Raw genomic sequence first — 15,814 nt, forward strand, 5'->3', positions numbered from 1 at the left:
GAGAGATACCGCAGGTCATTCATACCTACTGCTGTCAGACTGTATAACACCCACAACTTGTAACGTAGCACCAATAACCTGTTTGTCGTTATATTTGCACTACTTCACCACTACTACCTCTGCCATCTCTCATCGATGCAATTATTATGTGCAATAATATAGGCCCTAAACTATTTTTATGCATACTTATATATATATATATATATATATATATATATATATATATATATATATATATATATACACAGTGGTGCTTGAAAGTTTGTGAACCCTTTAGAATTTTCTATATTTCTGCATAAATATGACCTAAAACATCATCAGATTTTCACACAAGTCCTAAAAGTAGATAAAGAGAACCCAGTTAAACAAATGAGACAAAAATATTCTACTTGGTCATTTATTTATTGAGGAAAATGATCCAATATTACATATCTGTGAGTGGCAAAAGTATGTGAACCTCTAGGATTAGCAGTTAATTTGAAGGTGAAATTAGAGTCAGGTGTTTTCAATCAATGGGATGACAATCAGGTGTGAGTGGGCACCCTGTTTTATTTAAAGAACAGGTATCTATCAAAATCTGATCTTCACAACACATGTTTGTGGAAGTGTATCATGGCACGAACAAAGGAGATTTCTGAGGACCTCAGAAAAAGCATTGTTGATGCTCATCAGGCTGGAAAAGGTTACAAAACCATCTCTAAAGAGTTTGGACTCCACCAATCCACAGTCAGACAGATTGTGTACAAACGGAGGAAATTCAAGACCATTGTTACCCTCCCCAGGAGTGGTCGACCAACAAAGATCACTCCAAGAGTAAGGTGTGTAATAGTCAGCGAGGTCACAAAGGACCTCAGGGTAACTTCTAAGCAACTGAAGGCCTCTCTCCCATTGGCGAATGTTAATGTTCATGAGTCCACCATCAGGAGAACACTGAGCAACAATGGTGTGCATGGCAGGGTTGCAAGGAGAAAGCCATTACTCTCCAAAAAGAACATTGCTGCTCGTCTGCAGTTTGCTAAAGATCACTTGGACAAGCGAGAAGGCTACTGGAAAAATGTTTTGTGGATGGATGAGACCAAAATAGAACTTTTTGGTTTAAATGAGAAGTGTTATGTTTGGAGAAAGGAAAACACTGCATTCCAGCATAAGAACCTTATCACATCTGTGAAACATGGTGGTGGTAGTATCATGGTTTGGGCCTGTTTTGCTGCATCTGGGCCAGGACAGCTTGCCATCATTGATGGAACAATGAATTCTGAATTATACCAGTGAATTCTAAAGGAAAATGTCAGGACATCTGTCCATGAACTAATGTCGCTTTTCCACTACCAATGCGGCTGAGTTGGGCTGAGCCGTGCCGTGCTGAGTCGGGCTGAGTCGAGCTGAGCGGGGCTGTTGGCGTTGCATTTCGACTACAACCGCGCTGAACCGTGCTGGCTGGAAGTGGGTGGACACATTGGGTGGAGTTAGCGAAAGTGGGTGGACATCAGGTGATGTCGTTAGGCGGCACAAACAGTGACATCAGTGATCTTTTAAGCGGTAGTCTCACAACCCGGAGAGTAAACAATAAACATGGAGGACATGGAGTCGTTAGTGTTGCTGGTCTTGGTGCTGTGGCTTGTTGTCACTGACAACGCCAACAGATACTGGCAAGAGCGTATAGATGAGGCGAGGCGCATAAGGCTTCATAATTCTTGTAATTCGTAATTCTCCTTCTTCCGGGTTTACGGTGTTTACAGATCCCAGCGTGCTCGCGGGGCGTGTGTGGGCATGTGAGGACACTCCTCCTCACCAATCAGTGCACAGGGGAGTGTCTCCTCATGCCCCCAGCCTCACTCAGCTCGGTTTGGCTCGCTTCAGCCCCACTCCAAAACCGTGCGAGTTTTGGGGGCTAAGCAGGGCTGAAGTGAGCTGAGTCGTGCTGTTCTTAGATAGTCGAAACGCGAGCCGTGTCGGGCTGAAGTGAGCTGAAGTGAGCTGAAAAAGGGTAGTGGAAAAGGGCCATAAATCTCAAGAGAAAGTGGGTCATGCAGCAAGACAACGACCCTAAGCACACAAGTCGTTCTACCAAAGAATGGTTAAAGAAGAATAAAGTTAATGTTTTGGAATGGCCAAGTCAAAGTCCTGACCTTAATCCAATGGAAATGTTGTGAAAGGACCTGAAGCGAGCAGCTCATGTGAGGAAACCCACCAACATCCCAGAGTTGAAGCTGTTCTGTACAGAGGAACGGGCTAAAATTCCTCCAAGCCGGTGTGCAGGACTGATCAACAGTTACCGCAAACGTTTAGTTGCAGTTATTGCTGCACAAGGGGGTCACACCAGATACTGAAAGCAAAGGTTCACATACTTTTGCCACTCACAGATATGTAATATTGGATCATTTCCCTCAATAAATAAATGAGCAAGTATAATATTTTTGTCTCATTTGTTTAACTGCATTCTCTTTATCTACTTTTCGGACTTGTGTGAAAATCTGATGATGTTTTAGATCATATTTATGCAGAAATATAGAAAATTCTAAAGGGTTCACAAACTTTCAAGCACCACTGTATATATATATATATATATATATATATATATATATATATATATATATATATATATATATATAATTTATGTATGTGTGTGTATATATAGAGTCTACCCGTAATGTGCAATTTTTCCGAGCCTCTCAATAAGGCAATCTTTCTATACTTTTTCACGGTAAATAATGCAAATAGCCCTCTGTATTTAATCCTTTATTTTGTCTAATTTTTATTTCAGTTTTATTTATCTGTTTGGCATTTTCTTGCTGCTGTAACACGTGAATTTCCCCGATGTGGGATCAATAAAGTGAATCTAATCTAATCTAATCTAATCTAATCTAATCTAATCTAATCTAATCTAATCTAATCTAATCTAATCTAATCTAATCTAAATATTACCATTATCAACATCTAGATATAAAATAAGTGCTGCCGGGCAAGGTTTATTTTGCCTGGCAACACTTGTTGAATATATGCTGGGTGGTCATTTAGTCTTATATTAAACAGTTATTTCACAAAATTGAGTTGTACATGAGCTGACAGCCGACGAGGCGCATAGCTCCGAGTTGGCTATAAGCCATGTCCGACGAGATTGAGTGGAATAACTGCTTTATTCTATCCACATTCACTGGATTTTGAGAAACAGAGCATTTTTTTATTTTTAGCAAATTCGATAAATAAAATATTTTATTTATTAGGTCAACTGGCTACTCTTAATTACCCATAGGTGTGAATGTGAGTGTAAGTGGTTGTTCATTTCTGTATTCGCCCCGTGATGGATTGATGACCTACCCAGGGTGTGCCCCGCCTATCGCTCAAAATCAGTTGGGATTGGCTCTAGCTTCCCCCATGACCCTGACAGATAAGTGGTATAGAAAATAGATGGATGGATTTTAATGCTTTACATTCAATGACTAGTTACTTTTTATTCCTGGAAAATAGAGCAAACTAAATTTTGAGAAAAAAAAATACTGTGAGAGTGGGAATAAAAATACACACACACACACACACACACACACACACACACACACACACACACACACACAAATCTCAAGTTGACATCAACTATGGTTTTGAGTGATGTAGTGCTGGATTCAGACCCTGAGATCCCCCAGATAAACAACAAATCCGGATAATGGCATTGTATTACACCCGTATTGGACGTACTGTATGACTAAGGGTATGGCACTGTCACAAATAAGGCACCGCTTTGGTTTGTGCATGCTTCATAGCTGCTTCTAAAATAGAATAGTGTACCAGATAAAAAGCTGAACAGCCACTAAACATTTTTCTGCTTGATTGAGTATTTTTGCCTGACGAACAGATGGAAAGAAGAAAAAAAAAAACACCAACATAAGAACCATTTGGCGAGATGTGAGAATAAATTATCCATCTGAGTGCAATTGTAGATAAAATGAATGACTGTATACGTGCATATTTGATAGTATAACAGAACGGAGCACTTCACAATAGTAGAAAAACAGCACACCCGTTGTTTGTTTAAGATTATTGCATCATGCATAATTGAGAGGGAGACAGAAAGATAGAGCAACACACGCACACATACAGAGAGAGAGAGAGAGAGAGAGAGAGAGAGATGGTCATTGGTATAAACAAAATACTGTAAAGTATTATACAGTATAATGTACTTCATACCATAACTGCAGTAACTGTAGACCGTTTCCCTTGTCAGCACTGTTCTGCAGTGTGTGTGTGTGTGTGTGTGTGTGTGTGTGTGTGCCAAGAGAAGACAGTCAATGGCTTAAAGATGATGGACAGCTGGCTAACAGCTTCCATTACACCTCCTAACACTCTGATAAGGGTGATATACACTCAGGCATCTCAGTATGTGTGTGTGTGTGTGTATACGATCTGTTTAAGTATGCAAGGCCAACTGGATTGTAGGTATGTCTGGTTTTCAGTTCAGACATAGAGCTTAGCTTACAAACCCAAACCTGACAAGACAATTCAATTGTTTTATTATTATTATTATTATTATTATTATTATTATTATTATTATTGTTGCTGTTGTTTTTGTATGATTGCAACACCAGAAATATAAGTACGTACAGGCAGAAGACAGTAAGTATCAGTGCAATGAAAAAACACAAAATAGTAACTAGATAGAGACTGTGACTAAAGTCACTGTGATTTGCACTAGAACTTACAAACCAGGTTGTCTGGTCATCGCACCCTATAGATCCAGAATGGTAAGAGATAAAGAATGATGCTTAATGAGGAAAAATGCCTGTTTTTCATGGATCATTCCAGTTCGGTGATCCAGATCAATACCAAAAGTCATAGCAACTTAATTCAACCCAGTGATATTCTTCATGTGAAATTTGACGATTGGTTGAAAACTGAGGGAGAAATAGCATCCTAAAAAACGTTAGGATAATAATAATAATAATAATAATAATAATAATAATAATAATATCAACTGTGAGCTACTGCTCACTTACGTATCCCCCCGCTCTCGCTTATATCAGAATGCAAGCAATTGAAGGAATAGGACACTTGTGAATGTTGACTTCGACAATTAATTAACCCTGAAACAAGTAAGTAAAGAGCCGTGTCTCTCCCCAGGGATTTCAAATAGCATCCTGGTAAACTGTCATTTTGAAATAGCATTTTACTTCTTGAAATTGTGGCAAAATCCACCCTATGTGTTTCGTAAATACATTCAGTTGATAAACAGGAAGTCGATGTGCGACAGACCTGAAAATGGTACACACAGTATAGAACCCCAAGCTGAAGCTCAGTAACAAATATCAAGTAATTGTGATTTGTAGTTGCTGAGAAAAGTGGAATGAAAATTTTGTAAATCCACCCTGGATGTTTCGTAAATACATTCAGTCGGTAAACTGGAAGTCAATGTGGGACAGACCTGAAAACGGTATACACGGTATAGAACCCCAAGCTGAAGTTTGGTACCAAGTGGCTATGATTTGTGGTTGCTGAGAAAAAGGGTGTTTCGGACAGATGGAAATACAAGAGATATGGAGATACGGACGGATGGACGGACAGACAGAGGTAAACCAGTACCCTAGGAGTGGGGGTATAATAAAGTAGGAAGATCCTGAGTGTGAGTAACAATTTGCGCTACCACTGCTAGTGCAAATTAAATAAATTATGAGTGATTGTTTGTTTATTTAACGATATACCATATTTTCCAGACTGTATCAATTCACATTGCATTTGGCTACCTTTTCTCTCTGCACAAACATATGACTTTGTTGTATAAGTAGCATTAAGATAGTGGCCATTTTACCATTTTTACTTTATCACCCCTGACTAGTCTAGTTCACGTTTTGTCCATATAATGTTGCTACTGAAAAGCTTACTACTACTAAAAACTACTAAATTAGCTACTTCAATTACTAGCCAGCTAGCAATATGTGCCACTTTATATTATAGAGCCATGAGCTAGCTAGATTACTGAATAACAAGCTAACACAGGCTAGCTGGCGTTCATGGATAGTTGCCCATTTTTTTTTAAATTTTATATATATATATATATATATGGGCGGCACGGTGGTGTAGTGGTTAGCGCTGTCGCCTCACAGCAAGAAGGTCCTGGGTTCGAGCCCCGGGGCCAGCGAGGGCCCTTCTGTGCGGAGTTTGCATGTTCTCCCCGTGTCCGCGTGGGTTTCCTCCGGGTGCTCTGGTTTCCCCCACAGTCCAAAGACATGCAGGTTAGGTTAACTGGTGACTCTAAAATTGACCGTAGGTGTGAATGTGAGTGTGAATGGTTGTCTATGTGTCAGCCCTGTGATGACCTGGCGACTTGTCCAGGGTGTACCCCGCCTTTCGCTCGTAGTCAGCTGGGATAGGCTCCAGCTTGCCTGCGACCCTGTAGAAGGATAAAGCGGCTAGAGATAATGAGATGAGATATATATATATATATATATATATATAACATTTGTATGTGGTGTTTGAAAACTGTGCAACACTGCCTGAATTTAAGTACAAATTCAGCTCAGGAAAGGTCTAGTCTTTGAGGAGCAAAGATGAGCCAAGGATCTCCGGTTGGTCAACAAATGTGTGAGAAAATTATTGAAATGTTTAAAAACAATGTTCCTCAAAGAAAGATAGGAAGGGATTTGAATATTTCACCCTCTACAGTACATAATATCATTCAACAGTTCAAGGAATCTGGAGGAATTTCAGTGCGTAAAGGGCAAGGGCACAAGCCTAAGCTGAACACCTGTGATCTTTGATCCCTCAGACAGCACTGCAGCAAGAACCATCATTCATCTATAGCTAATATAACCACATGGGCTCAGGATTACTTTGGCAAACCTTTATCAAGCACTACAGTATGAAGTCACATCAACAAATACCAGTTAAAACTTTACTGTGCAAAAAGGAAGCCTTATGTTAACTGTGTCTACAAACACCATTGGCTTCTCTGGGCTCGGATGCATTTGCGATGGACCATCACACAGTGGAAACGTGTATTGTGGTCAGATGAATCAGTATTCCTGGTCTTTTTTGTAAGAAATGGACACCATGTGCTCTGGACCAAAGACAAAGAACCATCCAGACTGTTACCAGGAACAAGTCCAAGAGTCAGGGTCTGTCGTGGTATGGGATTGTGTCAGTGCCCTGAGAAAAGTGCACTGAGATTTTGGAGCAACATATGCTGTCTTCAATATACTGTAACATCTTTTCCAGAGAGATTTCAAGAAGACAATGCAAAAAACACAGATTACAAAGGCATGGCTGTGGAAGGACAGGGTGTGTCCCCTCTGTCCCCAGTAGAGAATGTGTGGCGAATTCTCATCTCATCTCATTATCTCTAGCCACTTTATCCTGTTCTACAGGGTCGCAGGCAAGCTGGAGCCTATCCCAGCTGACTACGGGCGAAAGGCGGGGTACACCCTGGACAAGTCGCCAGGTCATCACAGGGCTGACACATAGACACAGACAACCATTCACACTCACATTCACACCTACGGTCAATTTAGAGTCACCAGTTAACCTAACCTGCATGTCTTTGGACTGTGGGGGAAAGCGGAGCACCCGGAGGAAACCCACGCGGACACGGGGAGAACATGCAAACTCCGCACAGAAAGGCCCTCGCCGGCCACGGGGCTCGAACCCGGACCTTCTTGCTGTAAGGCGACAGCGCTAACCACTACACCACCGTGCCGCCTGTGTGGCGAATTTTGAAATGAAAAAATATGACAATGACCCTGTACTGTTACACATCTTAAGACCTGTTTGTAGGAAGAAGGAGACAAAATAACACCTGAACCACTTCATCACATAGTGTCTTCAGTCCCTAAACATCTTTTAAGTGTCGTGAGAAGGAATGGAACATTATAAAGTGGCAAATTATAAAATGTCAATATATATTTTTTTAAATGCACTGCAAAAATCAAAATAGAAATGTGTTTATTCTGAAAAAAACAACAAAATTCATGAGGTAAAACATCAAATAATGTGCTAGGGCATTGTTTTGAGTGCAATACAGGTAAAATATTATTTATAAATAATTGTTTTCAGTTTTAATTTCAATTTTAAAGGTAGACGGCCTTTCAGATTTTTCAAGTGTAGGTCAAAAAAGAATTTTTACCGACACCCAATTATTTTTGTTTAGTGGAGCAAAAGCTACTAAATTCAAATCACAGACTTCCAATTTTATTAGTTTTTTTTAAAAGGAGAACTGAAGGCAATTTTTTTATTATAAAAAATCCTATTTATCTCATTTTATTAAATATAGGAATACGTTTTTGAGAGCTATTTTGTCACTGCTGTAGCAAGTTATGTTATGAGTGTGTGAAATATGCTCTGTAATATATCAGTCCATAATTTGTCAAAGCGATGGCCGTAAACGAGATTCGTCGAGACCTGTGCGAGACATCGTAGGACGGAAGTAAAACGTACAGCGGAAATCAAAGTGACCGACATCTGCCAACGTTGTCAAAAGACGCGCGCGCCCTCTTTCGAATGCTGACGTAATCAAGCCGGAAGTTTTGTTTGTTTGGTAGTAATCAGGAAAGTTTGAAAAAAGTCGGCAGTAATCGTCATTTAAACTCGTTTTTGTGCAATATTTCATTTGGAAAACAGTTTTCAAAATGGCGGCACTGACACCTGGCTGACACTTCACATTTCGAAGTCTCGCACAAGTCTCGTGAAGATCGCGCGGATAAGCGACGCCTGCCGTGGACCAAACGAACTAAATTCAACATGGCTAAAAACCGAATAGGCTGATAAGTATAATATTTAATTGCAATTAGACTACGTTCAGACTGCACCCTGAAACGACCCATATCCGATTTTTTTGCCCATATGCGACCTGTATCCGATTTGTTATTGACAATCTGAACGACACAGATCCGATTTTTTCACATGCGACCCAGGCCGCTTGGATATGTGGTCCTAAATCCGATGCATATCCGATATTTTCACATGCGACTGCAGTCTGACCGGACAGGTCGCATTCATGCAACCTACACGTCATCAACAAGAGACAAACGTCACTATTCTGCGTTGGCTAATCCCGCGTCTTTGGTGGAAAACAACAACATTTGTACAGTTTTCAGAATTTAAATAGACTTTTATAGAATTGATCAAGCTAATGGTGGATTTGGTAGGGACCTGGATGTTGATCTGTTAGCCTGATTAAATAAAACAGTTTCTATAACTGATTTATAACTTAAACCATCCTGTATTACAAGATTATAAAATTGTTCTGGAAATTTCCAGTAATTTGACACCTTCGGTCTCATTAGTCTGCTGCCCACATTAATCAGATCATTGTGTGAGTTCCGCCGCCACCACAAAAACCACATCGCCAGGTCTCGCCTCATCTCCATCGCAAACTGCACTGGTGTTTCTGCACCTTGAGCCAGTGCTGAGAGAAGTTGCAGAATTCAGCTGGCTATAAACAATCTAAATAAATATTTATAAAAATGTAGAAAAAGTTTATTAATATGACGAAATAAATATGTGCAAATTATTAAGCCTGAATTAAGAGTTTGGTAATACAGCGGCCGTATCCCAAACGACTGCCTACTGAAGCTCGAGTGCACTATATAGAGTTTAAAAATCCATTACTTCCTAGTAACATGTAGTGCACTTATATAGAAATTAGAGAGACATTTAAGAGTCAACCCTCGTTACCAGGCTACACGTTTTCATTTCAGTTCAGAAACAAAAACACACACGAGACCTCACACTAACACTAACCAGATAATTAAACAAACAAACAAAAATCATTAAACATGAAGAGTGCGCTTTTTTTTTGTTTACGTATTACGTAGATGTGCTTATTACGTGTCAATTTGCGCACGCGGGACACTTTTGGGTCGTTTTTCCGTTCATATTGGAGATCGCATACAAGTCTCATATAATTGGTAATGTGAACGGCCTAACAAAAAAATCGGATTTCGCAACAAATCGGATATGGGTCGTTTCAGGTTGCAGTCTGAACGTAGTGTTAGTTGCCAATACGAGTCACGATATAAGGTTACTAAAACCGAAAACGTCATTGAATAACAGGTTAAAGCAAGTTTAAAAATGACTTCAGGTCTCCTTTAAATAGAACAATTAATGAATTTAGAGCCATGTGGCCCTAAATTCTCCACTATTTTTTCCTGCTTCACCATGACCCAATTTAAGATACTACATCATGTATCACGTGGTGGGCTTTCCCTGTTCGTACAAGGCATTGTGGGATACAAATTTGAAACAGGAGAGAAGAATGGAGGACGTGAGTGTGCGAATGAAACGTGAAAGACCGACTACAGTAACGGAAAGCGAGAAGAAAAGACGTTATGTTATATACGAAGGAAAGGAAACGCAGGACCAAACTAATAAATATCGGCGCTCAGCGAGCACCTCGGTGTGATCAGCTGTTCGTTTAGCGACAAACGGTCAAAGGTAAACCTGTAGATGGCAGTAATAATGCAACACTGTGGATGCCAGCTGCTGTAAAACCTGCGCATGCGCACACGGACTTCCTCTGTCTGCTTGACTGCGCGAAGCGAGCGTTTTCATGCACATTATTTGCTTTAATCCCCTCAAATTAAATAACTTCCCAGCCACAGAATGGCCTGATATTTTGTGAGATATTACAGAAATAAACATACAGTTGTGCTCATAAGTTTACATACCCTGGCAGAATTTTTGCTTTCTTGGCCTTTTTTCAGAGAATACGAATGATAACACAAAAACTTTTTCCCCCACTCATGGTTAGTGGTTGGGTGAAGCCATTTATTGATAAACAACTGTGTTTTCTATTTTTAAATCATAACGACAACAAAAAACATCCAAATGACCCTGATCAAAAGTTTACATACCCCAGTTCTTAATACCGTGTATTGCCCCCTCTAACATCAATGACAGCCTGAAGTCTTTTGTGGTAGTTGTGGATGAGGCTGTTTATTTTCTCAGATGGTAAAGCTGCCCATTCTTCTTGGCGAAAAGCCTCCAGTTCCTGTAAATTCCTGGGCTGTCTTGCATGAACTGCACACTTGAGATCTCCCCAGAGTGGCTCGATGATATTGAGGTCAGGAGACTGAGATGGCCATTCCAGAACCTTCACTTTGTTCTGCTGTAGACAATGACAGGTCGACTTGGCCTTGTGTTTTGGATCGTTGTCATGTTGGAACATCCAAGTACGTCCCATGTGCAGCTTCCGGGCTGATGAGTGCAAATTTGCCTCCAGTATTTGCTGATAATGTGCTGCATTCATCTTTCCTTCAACTGTGACCAAGTTTCCTGTGCCTTTGGAGCTCACACATCCCCAAAACATCAGCGATCCACCTCCGTGCTTTACAGTAGGAATGGTGTTCCTTTCATCATAGGCCTTGTTAACACCTCTCCAAATGTAAACGTTTATGGTTGTGGCCAAAAAGTTCAATTTTGGTCTCATCACTCCAAATTACCTTGTTCCAGAAGTTTTGAGGCTTGTCTCTGTGCCGTTTGGCATATTGTAGGCGAGATACTTTGTGGCATTCGCTTGGTTTGAACAGAGCCCTTGATTTTCCATTTGTTAATCACAGTTTGAACACTGCTGACTGGCATCATCAATTCCTTGGATATCTTTTTGTATCCCTTTCCTGTTTTATACAGTTCAACTACCTTTTCCCGTAGATCCGTTGACAATTCTTTTGCTTTCCCCATGACTCAGAATCCAGAAACGTCAGTGGCTGGATGAAAGATGCAAGAGTCTGTCTGGATCCCAGAAACTCACTCAGCTTTTATGCACACACACTGATTACAAGCAAACAAATCACAGGTGAGGACGTTACCTTTAGTAGCCATTCAAACCCATTTGTGTCAACTTCTGTGCATGTTATCAGGCCAAACTCTGCATTGGTGTACACCATATTATCACCATACAGCTCTTGAATGGACAGAATACATTCAAGAGCTGTATGGTGATAACACCCGAGGTGATGAGCCCATCACTTTTCAAGGCGAACTGACAGGACCACCAATTACAAGAGAAGAGATTAAGAACGCTATTTACCGGATTCCAAATGGAAAAGCTGCCGGACCAGATGAGTTACCAATTGAACTCGTGAAGCTCTTAGAGGATGATGCAGTTGATTTCCTGCACGGTTTTATGAACGACATCTATGACTCAGGGGAGTTTCCTGAAGATTTCCTAAGATCAATTTTCATTGCAATACCCAAGAAATTTGGAGCTACAGAATGCGAAAAATTTCGAACCATCGCACTAATGAGCCACCAGGTCAAGATACTCCTTCAAGTACTAATTCTTCGCGCAAGACGTCAGATTCACCCAGAAATTGCTGACTGTCAGTATGGCTTTATGCCTGATAGAGGTACAAGGAACGCCATCTTTATTTTGAGGATGCTTGGGGAAAGGGCTTTAGAGGTAAATCAAGATCTTTACCTGTGTCTTGTCGACAATGTCAAGGCTTTTGATCGTGTACAACATGACAAACTCATGATGTTGCTATCTGACCTGGACATTTTTGACAAAGATTTAAGAATAATTCAATCCTTATACTTCCATCAAACAGCCGCGATCCGTCAGAACAACTCTCTCAGTGAATGGGTGAAAATCGAACGAGGAGTGCGACAGGGATGTGTACAGTCACCAGACTTTTACAACCTCTACAGCGAGCAGACCCTCCGCCCTCTTGACGACCTAGAAGGCTTGATAATCGGAGGTGTAAACATCACAAACATTAGGTATGCTGATGACATGGTTGACATCAGAAGAAAAGCTACAGAGGCTAGTGGATTGTCTAGTAAAAGAAAGTACAGAATATGGCTTGGCTATAAATACAGATAAAACCGAATGCATGGTTCTTTCTAGACAACAACCCAAGAATTGTAAAATCACTGTGAACGGAGTACAACTCAAACAAGTACAGCAGTTTAAATACCTCGGCTCAATCATTACAGACGACGTGAAACCTACAAAGGAAATCAAGTCCAGGATAGCACAGGCAAAACAGGCCTTTTCTTCAATGAAGAGTGTTCTTTGCAACATGAAAATCTCGATTAACACCCGTCTACGAGTTCTTCAGTGCTACATCTGGCCCATTCTGTTGTATGGTGCCGAGTCTTGGACATTGCGCAAGGCAGACCTGAGTCGAATAGAAGCAGTTGAGATGTGGTTCCTGCGTAGAATGCTCAAAATTCCTTGGACTGCGAGGAAATCCAATGTCGAAGTTCTTCAAGAAGCAGAATACCAACGAAAACTGCTTGCAATAATTCGGGGCAGACAAATAAAATTCCTTGGGCATATCATCCGAAAAGGAAAACTAGAACACCTGGCACTCTCTGGAAAAGTCCCTGGAAAAAGATCAGCAGGAAAACAACGGCTGACGTTGATGGACCAAATCAAGCAGTGGTCCCAAAAATCGACCCAAGAACTGTTCCACTTGTTCTACACTAGGCAATTGGTCGCCGATGTCTTTTGATATGGCACCCAATAAAAAAAATCAGGCCAAAATCACCAGGGTATGTGAACTTTTGATCAGGGTCATTTGGGTAGTTTCTGTTGTCATTATGATTTAAAAAGAGAAAACACAGTCGTTTGACAATAAATGGTTTCACCCAACCACTAAGCATGCACTGTAAAAAAAGAATAGTTGAGAATACTTGAAATTTCAAGGCAACAGTCTGCATTAAGAATTTTATGTTTTGCCAATGATGTGCCCATGATAATCCAAACTATGATAAAACTGTTATCTTTATTAAGAATTCTTAATTAAGTCAATTTTCAATTCCTCATTCTGCCAACATAGATTTCTCTTTTTGCTGAACAGTGGCATTCACAGTAGTACAAAAAGGCAATTGAGGTTATCAGACTTTTTTCACTTTTATTTGGATAGGACAGTGTAGAGACAGGAAATGAGCAGGATCGGGAAATAACCTCGGGTCGGAATCGAACCCGGGTCCCTGGATTTATGGTATGGCACCTTATCCACCTGAGCCACATCCACAACGTGGGTTTTAAAAACTTTATTTCAATATTGAAGTTTTGTAATTGTGTAGAACAATGAAAAAAGGCATGTATAGTTTAATGATAAATTGTGATAACCTCAGGGGCGTCGTGGCTCAGGTGGATAAGGCGCCATACCATAAATCCAGGGACCCGGGTTCGGTTCCGACCCGAGGTCATTTCCTGATCCCTCCCTGTCTCTCTTTCCCCTGCTCATTTCCTGTCTCTACGCTGTCCTATCCAAATAGAGATGAAAAAAGCCCTAAAAAAAAAAAATTGTGATAACCTCAATTGCCTTTTTGCACTACTGTGAATGCCACTGTTCAGCAAAAAGAGAAATCTATGTTGGCAGAATGAGGAATTGAAAATTGACTTAATTAAGAATTCTTAATAAAGATAACAGTTTTATCATAGTTTGGATTATCATGGGCACATCGTTGGCAAAACATAAAATTCTTAATGCAGACGGTTGCCTTGAAATTTCAAGTATTCTCAACTATTTTTTTTTACAGTGTGAGTGGAAAAGATGTTTTTGTGTTATCATTCATATTCTCTGAAAAATGGTCAAAGAATCATAGATTCTGCCAGGGTATGTAAACTTATGAGCACAACTGTATATCGCAATGAGTAAATTTTACAGCAAACTAAATTTCACCGATTTTATGAAATCGAAAGGTCGTCTACTTGTAACATATCGTCCCAAGTTTTTCTGATTTGGGGTTGTATAAAAACTGCTCACACAAATCAATAATGATTAGGGTTGGCAGGTTTAGTGGTCAAAATCAAATGAAATTCAAATATCTACATATGGGCATCCCCTAAACAAACAAGACCCACAAAATTGCACGCATACACACTTACCTTAGAGCCTGTGCCATGCGCCGCAGCTCGTGGTTCTGCTGTTTGAGGCGCTCGAGTTTGGTGAGGATGTTGGCGAGCTCTCGTCGTGTGTGTGTCGTTTCGTGTGTATGTTGGCTCTCACGCACCAGGTGGCCACCCATAAAGAAGAGCAGCATGGCCCAGGCCAACAGGACCAATGCCACCCAACGCCAGGACGTTGTCCACAACCGCATATTGTCCCTTGTTCACATCCAAGTTAATCACGGCACTCAGACATAACGGAGCAGTCACAGATGGGTGCGTTTTGCTCGTTTGTTGTTCGCTTGTTTGTCCTTCCACATCCACTCTGATCAGCACAGGGACATTGCAGAGGAAGTCAACTCTGATAAGGACAAGTTAGCTTTCTGAGTCATTTATTTTTCTTCTATGCTGCCTGCTTATCTGTTTCCGTGCACTTTAATCACAGCGAGGACGACGACAAAGAAGACGAGATGAGAACGTGAAGTGTTGCTTTGTTGCTATTTGTTCGTTAGTTAATTTATCCAAATTTGCCGACTTTGAGTACCATGCGGACATCACGGAGGAAATAAATCAGGTTAGGAATGAGTAATTGCTACGAGGTGGACATTTCCCTTGTTACTTGGAGTGTTTTGTTGATTTGTGCTGAAGGAGCGTTTGTTTTATTGTCCTCATGCATGTTAATGAAGACATCATGGAGCAAATAAAGTCGGGACATGTCATGCTGTCAATTTTCTGTTTCTTTTGTCCCTTTGATTTGATTAGCACAGGGACAACCTCAGGCGTTTACTTGAGTAAGAGTAAAGGGGTTATTTATTTATTTACTTGTTTATTATGTAGTTTACTCAATTTTTTTTTTTTTTTTTTACCAGCATGGGGATATCATGGAGAAAATAAACTCGGTTCGGGACAAATCACGCTTCAACCGGAGTCTGTTGTTTATTATTATTATTATTATTCAATGTTGTCGGTCTTTGTTTGTCCAGGAGATCT

At 40.5% G+C, this 15,814-nt stretch overlaps 1 protein-coding gene across 1 annotated transcript in view; it reads right to left on the reverse strand.

The window, feature by feature from the left end:
• fut8b (fucosyltransferase 8b (alpha (1,6) fucosyltransferase)) overlaps positions 1-15,036 on the reverse strand; it is a 236,060-nt gene extending 221,024 nt beyond the window's left edge. Inside the window, exon 1 of the mRNA XM_060915731.1 lies at positions 14,825-15,036. Coding sequence (XP_060771714.1) covers positions 14,825-15,036 — 212 coding nt within the window. The remainder of the gene's footprint in view (positions 1-14,824) is intronic.
• Positions 15,037-15,814: the final 778 nt, after the last annotated feature.

Source organism: Neoarius graeffei, chromosome 3, assembly GCF_027579695.1.
Source record: "Neoarius graeffei isolate fNeoGra1 chromosome 3, fNeoGra1.pri, whole genome shotgun sequence".
Taxonomy (NCBI): domain Eukaryota; kingdom Metazoa; phylum Chordata; class Actinopteri; order Siluriformes; family Ariidae; genus Neoarius; species Neoarius graeffei.